We start from the raw sequence: 7,994 nt of genomic DNA on the forward strand, positions 1-7,994 counted from the left end.
AATGTATTCTTGAGGTCTGTGGATTTTTCCACAGCAGATTTGTGAAAACCGCAGGTAAAAGGCACTGCGTTTTACCTGCGGATTTCCTGCGGAATTAGGCTACGTTCACACTAGCGTTGCGCCGCCCTGCGTCGGCGACGCAACGCGCGACGCACAAAAAAACACGCACAAACGCACGCAAAAACGCGCGCGTTTTGTGACGCGTGCGTCGTTTTTTGACGAGAATCGGACGCACAGAAAATGCAACTTGTTGCATTTTCTTGCGTCCGACGCTAGCGTCGTAAACGACGCAAGTGTCAAAAAACGCCACCCAAAAAACGCACGCGTCCCCTATGTTAAACATAGGGGCGCGTCGCCGGCGCAACAGCGACGCACATTGGCGGAACGCCAATGTGAACGTAGCCTTACTGCGGTTTTTGTGCGGATTCCACAGCGGTTTTACACCTGCGGTTTTCTATTATGGAGCAGGTGTAAAACCGCTGCGGATTCCACACAAAGAAGTGACATGCTGCGGAATGTAAACCGCTGCATTTCCACGCAGTTTTTTTCCGCAGCATGTGCACTGCGGATTGCGTTTCCCATAGGTTTACATTGTACTGTAAACGCATGGAAAACTGCTGCGGACCCGCAAAATCCGCAGGGTGTGAATATAGCCTTAATCTCATGTATTGAAATAAAACTTTGAAGATTTTATGTAGCTGCTGACATTTGGAATTTTTCTTCTTCAGGCCACTTCTCCAATATTTTTATTAAATTATTTTTATTTAAATGTGCTTCTCCATTAGGCTTGGTTCACATTGCGTCAAGGCACTCCGTTAGACGGACTACGTTACACCGCGGTATAAACGCGGTGTAACGTAGTCCATTTCGGCCGCCATTGACTGCAATGTTGGACACATCGCTAGCGCACGCCCACAATGGGTGTGCGCTAGGGATGCGCCGTCATTGAGTGACGGACCCGGCACTTGCTCTAGCAGCAGCCCGTTAGCGTATGTGCTGAACGGGCTGTTGCTAACGCAGTGTGAACTTACGCTTATTTTTAATTTTGCAGTACAACTTGCAAAGCTCTTGGACATGTAGAGTGGTGTAAACTGGAAATGTAAAACACAGCTTCTTCAAACCAAGCAACATGTTTAATATTTCCCTTATTACTTATACTCTTGATAACAATGTACACAATTATGATTGAGATATTTAAAGGGGTTGTCCAGAACATTAACATTGATGGCCTACTCTAATTGTGGGGGTGTGACACCAAGCACCACTGCCGATCAGTTGTTGCCAGTGTGGGCGGTGGCCGGAACTGGTCAGTTACGGAGCTGCACAGCACCATCAACAGCCTTGTGGCCGCGGCCGGGTAATGTACATCCAGCCCCCATTAATTTGAATTGATGGTGGATGTGCACTACCGGCCGCGAACACTATACAGTCAATGGAGCTGCACTGTGCAGCTCCGTAAATAAGCAGTTCCGGTTGCCACCGAAACTGGAAGCAGCTGATTGGCGGGGGTGCAGATATTGATGCCCTATCCTAAAGATAGGTCATAATTTTTAAAGTCCAAGTGAACCCCTTTAATTTTCAATTCATTCTTATGCATACATATGATGAGAAATAGAATTAAAATTGATCTTACCTTGTATTCTTGCGGCTGTCTCTCATGGGCACAGGGTGAATCTCATCATTATTGTGATGATGGTGTTGCTGCTGCTGATGATGGTCATTCTGTCTTTGCGGATGGAACCCATTGAGGACAGCCCCCGGCCACAGACTTGAAAGTAGAAGCAATTTAATAATGAGGACCATGTCTTCCCAAGTGCAGGAGTATTCTAGCCCTCTGCGGCCTCAGAGAATCTTCATTTCTTTACCTCTGTAAGTCACTTTCCCTTGACAGAAGCATTCCGAGGAGAATGTAACAAGCACATACCCAACGCGGATTATACCTTTTATCCAGCCTAAAGCGAATCGCAACTATCCAGGCTCTTTCCTCTAACACATTTGCAAAGATACATCCTCTGTCGTTGTACTAGTGAGACCTACTTGCAATGAGGAAATCTGACTTTCAGGTCACCGGAACCTTATCCGGCCCAGTTCTTCTCCCTCTGTGGAACTACATAAACTCAATACAAGGCTTACCACCCACACAGTATTCTCCTACATACTCCAGCATGAAAAAGAGGGATGTCGACATTTAATCTCCTTAATCCTACACACGCCATTAAAAAAAAAAAACTTCAATACACTGCAAAATCTGGTCTTATTTTGTGGAGGTCATGAGAATTAATCTCAGCTATGCATCTTGAGACTAATTTTTTTAAGGGTTATTTCATTGTAATTACATGGCAAATGAAGAGAGGTGCATGGCTGGCATTAGGAAATGTGGTGTTAATGCCTATTTTACTCTTCAAAATGTAACATTTAAGATACAGTTTATATTGTAGATAATCAGGATATTAGAAGGTAACTAGGTCAAATATTATTGTCATCGGATTTTACAGCTAATGTGTCTCAGGAGATTATATTCCTACAATTCATTAGGCTGGAATTAGAATTCAGAGATGTCCGATGCCTAAAGTAGTGTTTTAGAAAACACCACTTCTTTCTTAGGCCCTGAAGATCAGCAAGATACCCATTCGAGGGATATTTATCTTCTCATGCCACACTGAAGGTAAGCTTGTAAGAAGGGCTGTGTTCGGTGTACGGCCTATGACCCTACAGAGTGATACGGACTCGGCAAGATTCTATTGCAACAAACATTAAGCCAACAAGTAAAGTATAGTAAGTCAACGTGTAATTGTCATGGATGTGTCTGGTGTGACCGACAGTCAATTTGGATATGGCTGTAGAACGTCATTGCACTTGGCTTTGAAAGCACCTTCTTGATTTTTGCATCTCTGTTATGGAGTGATATCCTTCTCCCTCTAGGACCTAGCAGATACCTCCAACTTCTGCTGCTTGCTGACACACCCTTGCTGGATGTTTAAATACCCTGAGTCCCTTTAGCAAGGTGCTGGTGTTAGCTCTATTTACTTCTGTTTGGTTGGAAGTACTAGAAGTCAACTAGTCTCTTCTTGGATGCTCATGGAGGATTGCTGGCATGAGCTCTCTTGTATCGTCTCAAGCTAAGTGTATTCTCTCATTTTATTTTCCTGTTTTGTCTTTAGTTGTATTGGTGCTTACTAGCGCTCACCCCATCCTCTTCCTATCACCAGCCTATAGCTAAAGGGCAGTCAAGGATGAGGCTCCTGCTCAGCGATTGGTGCAAAACCGATTTAGGGATGTTAGGGGAGACAGGGTGTTGTCAGATATGCCTTCCCACTCTGGACTTGGATTTGACCACCAGGGATGAAGAGCCATTCAAGGAAATTAGATTCAGATGCTTCCTCAAAGAAACAAATTTAACCTTATGGCCTGAGAGAAGTCAAACATAGGATATCCTAAATATAATGGAGCTCTACATGTGAGAAACACGTCAGGTGTTGCTTTTAACTATATTTAATGGTTTCCTGATAAAATTAAGTTATTTATTACTTGGATGGTCGTAATAGATTGGAATCCCACCCTGTTATGTTTGCTAATGACAGGTGTTATGAAGGCAATCCAGAAACACAGTGTGCTTAGCGATCAGAGCACACACAGTGATCTGACAAATACCCAAAAATACAAGAACGAGCTCTGAGACGTGGAAACTCTGTAGACTGCACACCTGATCCTATCCTAAACACAACTAAAAGCGGCTGTGGATTGCGCCTAACAACTACCTAGGCAACTCGGCACAGCCTAAGAAACTAGCTAGCCTGAAGATAGAAAAATAGGCCTGACTTGCCCCAGAGAAATTCCCCAAAGGAAAAGGCAGCCCCCCACATATAATGACTGTGAGTAAGATGAAAAGACAAAACGTAGGGATGAAATAGATTCAGCAAAGTGGGGCCCGATATTCTAGGACAGAGCGAGGAGAGTAAAGCGAACTTTGCAGTCTACAAAAAACCCTAAAGCAAAACCACGCAAAGGGGGCAAAAAAAACCCACCGTGCCGAACTAACGGCACGGCGGTACACCCTTTGCGTCTCAGAGCTTCCAGCAAAACAAAAGACAAGCTGGACAGAAAAAAAGCAACAAAAAAGCAAAAAGCACTTAGCTATACAGAGCAGCAGGTCACAGGAACAATCAGGAGAAGCTCAGATCCAACACTGAAACATTGACAAGGAGCAAGGATAGCAGCATCAGGCGGAGTTAAGTAATGAAGCAGTTAACGAGCTCACCAGAACACCTGAGGGAGGAAGCTCAGAAGCTGCAGTACCACTTGTGACCACAGGAGTGAATTCAGCCACAGAATTCACAACAGTACCCCCCCCTTGAGGAGGGGTCACCGAACCCTCACCAGAGCCCCCAGGCCGACCAGGATGAGCCGCATGAAAGGCACGAACAAGATCGGAAGCATGAACATCAGAGGCAAAAACTCAGGAATTATCTTCCTGAGCATAACCCTTCCATTTAACCAGATACTGGAGTTTCCGTCTAGAAACACGAGAATCCAAAATCTTCTCCACAATATACTCCAATTCCCCCTCCACCAAAACCGGGGCAGGAGGCTCAACAGATGGAACCATAGGTGCCACGTATCTCCGCAACAACGACCTATGGAATACATTATGTATGGAAAAGGAGTCTGGGAGGGTCAAACGAAAAGACACAGGATTGAGAACCTCAGAAATCCTATACGGACCAATAAAACGAGGTTTAAATTTAGGAGAGGAAACCTTCATAGGAATATGACGAGAAGATAACCAAACCAGATCCCCAACACGAAGTCGGGGACCCACACGGCGTCTGCGATTAGCGAAAAGTTGAGCTTTCTCCTGGGACAAGATCAAATTGTCCACTACCTGAGTCCAGATCTGCTGCAACCTATCCACCACAGAATCCACACCAGGACAGTCCGAAGACTCAACCTGTCCTGAAGAGAAACGAGGATGGAACCCAGAATTGCAAAAAAATGGAGAAACCAAGGTAGCCGAGCTGGCCCGATTATTAAGGGCGAACTCAGCCAACGGCAAAAAGGACACCCAATCATCCTGGTCTGCAGAAACAAAACATCTCAGATATGTTTCCAAGGTCTGATTGGTTCGTTCGGTCTGGCCATTAGTCTGAGGATGGAAAGCCGAGGAAAAGGATAGGTCAATGCCCATCCTACCACAAAAGGCTCGCCAAAACCTTGAAACAAACTGGGAACCTCTGTCAGAAACAATATTCTCAGGAATGCCATGCAACCGAACCACATGCTGAAAGAACAAAGGTACCAAATCAGAGGAGGAAGGCAATTTAGCCAAGGGCACCAGATGGACCATTTTAGAAAAGCGATCACAGACCACCCAAATGACTGACATCTTTTGAGAAACGGGAAGGTCAGAAATGAAATCCATCGAAATATGTGTCCAAGGCCTCTTTGGGACCGGCAAGGGCAAAAGCAACCCACTGGCACGAGAACAGCAGGGTTTAGCCCTAGCACAAATCCCACAGGACTGCACAAAAGTACGTACATCCCGTGACAGAGATGGCCACCAGAAGGATCTAGCCACTAACTCTCTGGTACCAAAGATTCCAGGATGACCAGCCAACACCGAACAATGAAGTTCAGAGATAAGTTTATTAGTCCACCTATCAGGGACGAACAGTTTCTCTGCTGGACAACGATCAGGTTTATTCGCCTGAAATTTTTGCAGCACCCGCCGCAAATCAGGGGAGATGGCAGACACAATGACTCCTTCCTTGAGGATACCCGCTGGCTCAGATAAACCCGGAGAGTCGGGCACAAAACTCCTAGACAGAGCATCCGCCTTCACATTTTTAGAGCCCGGAAGGTACGAAATCACAAAGTCGAAGCGGGCAAAAAATAACGACCAACGGGCCTGTCTAGGATTCAAGCGCTTGGCAGACTCGAGATAAGTCAAGTTCTTATGATCAGTCAATACCACCACGCGATGCTTAGCTCCTTCAAGCCAATGACGCCACTCCTCGAATGCCCACTTCATGGCCAGCAACTCTCGATTGCCCACATCATAATTACGCTCAGCGGGCGAAAACTTCCTGGAAAAGAAAGCACATGGTTTCATCACTGAGCAATCAGAACCTCTCTGTGACAAAACCGCCCCTGCTCCAATCTCAGAAGCATCAACCTCGACCTGGAACGGAAGAGAAACATCTGGCTGACACAACACAGGGGCAGAACAAAAATGACGCTTCAACTCCTGAAAAGCTTCCACAGCAGCAGAAGACCAATTAACCAAATCAGCACCCTTCTTGGTCAAATCGGTCAATGGTTTGGCAATGCTAGAAAAATTACAGATGAAGCGACGATAAAAATTAGCAAAGCCCAGGAACTTTTGCAGACTTTTCAGAGATGTCGGCTGAATCCAATCCTGGATGGCTTGGACCTTAACTGGATCCATCTCGATAGTAGAAGGGGTAAAGATGAACCCCAAAAATGAAACTTTCTGCACACCGAAGAGACACTTTGATCCCTTCACAAACAAAGAGTTAGCACGCAGGACCTGAAAAACCATTCTGACCTGCTTCACATGAGACTCCCAATCATCTGAGAAGAGCAAAATGTCATCCAAGTAAACAATCAGGAATTTATCCAGATACTCACGGAAGATGTCATGCATAAAAGACTGAAACACAGATGGAGCATTGGCAAGTCCGAACGGCATCACTAGATACTCAAAATGACCCTCGGGCGTATTGAATGCAGTTTTCCATTCATCTCCTTGCCTGATTCTCACCAGATTATACGCACCACGAAGATCTATCTTAGTGAACCAACTAGCCCCCTTAATCCGAGCAAACAAGTCAGATAACAATGGCAAGGGATACTGAAATTTAACAGTGATCTTATTAAGAAGGCGGTAATCAATACACGGTCTCAGCGAACCATCCTTCTTGGCTACAAAGAAGAACCCTGCTCCCAGTGGTGATGACGATGGGCGAATATGTCCCTTCTCCAGGGATTCCTTCACATAACTGCGCATAGCGGCGTGTTCGGGCACGGATAAATTAAATAATCGACCTTTAGGGAATTTACTACCAGGAATCAAATTGATAGCACAATCACAATCCCTATGCGGAGGTAGAGCATCGGACTTGGGCTCTTCAAATACATCCTGATAATCAGACAAGAACTCTGGGACCTCAGAAGGGGTGGATGACGAAATCGACAAAAATGGAACATCACCATGTACCCCCTGACAACCCCAGCTGGATACCGACATGGAATTCCAATCCAATACTGGATTATGGGTTTGTAGCCATGGCAACCCCAACACGACCACATCATGCAGATTATGCAACACCAGAAAGCGAATAACTTCCTGATGTGCAGGAGCCATGCACATGGTCAGCTGGGCCCAGTATTGAGGTTTATTCTTGGCCAAAGGTGTAGCATCAATTCCTCTCAATGGAATAGGACACCGCAAAGGCTCCAAGAAAAACCCACAACGTTTAGCATAATCCAAATCCATCAGATTCAGGGCAGCGCCCGAATCCACAAACGCCATGACAGAAAACGACGACAAAGAGCATATCAAGGTAATGGACAGAAGGAATTTGGACTGTACAGTACCAATGACGGCAGACCTAGCGGACCGCTTAGTGCGCTTAGGACAATCAGAAATAGCATGAGTGGAATCACCACAGTAGAAACACAGACCATTCAGACGTCTGTATTCCTGCCGTTCAACTCTAGTCATAGTCCTATCGCACTGCATAGGCTCAGGTTTAACCTCAGGCAGTACCGCCAAATGGTGCACAGATTTACGCTCGCGCAAGCGTCGACCGATCTGAATGGCCAAAGACAAAGACTCATTCAAACCAGCAGGCATAGGAAATCCCACCATGACATCCTTAAGAGCCTCAGAGAGACCCTTTCTGAACAAAGCTGCCAGCGCAGATTCATTCCACTGAGTGAGTACTGACCATTTCCTAAATTTCTGACAATAT

General features: G+C 45.7%; 1 protein-coding gene across 1 annotated transcript in view; it reads right to left on the bottom strand.

The window, feature by feature from the left end:
• The window catches only part of GABRR3 (gamma-aminobutyric acid type A receptor subunit rho3), a 155,978-nt gene extending 153,792 nt beyond the window's left edge, over window positions 1-2,186 (bottom strand). The window contains exon 1 of the mRNA XM_069760045.1: window positions 1,634-2,186. Coding sequence (XP_069616146.1) covers window positions 1,634-1,803 — 170 coding nt within the window. The 5' untranslated portion in view covers window positions 1,804-2,186. The remainder of the gene's footprint in view (window positions 1-1,633) is intronic.
• Between the last annotated feature and the right edge of the window lie 5,808 nt (window positions 2,187-7,994).

The sequence above is a fragment of the Ranitomeya imitator genome, chromosome 3 (genome assembly GCF_032444005.1).
Source record: "Ranitomeya imitator isolate aRanImi1 chromosome 3, aRanImi1.pri, whole genome shotgun sequence".
Taxonomy (NCBI): Eukaryota; Metazoa; Chordata; class Amphibia; order Anura; family Dendrobatidae; genus Ranitomeya; species Ranitomeya imitator.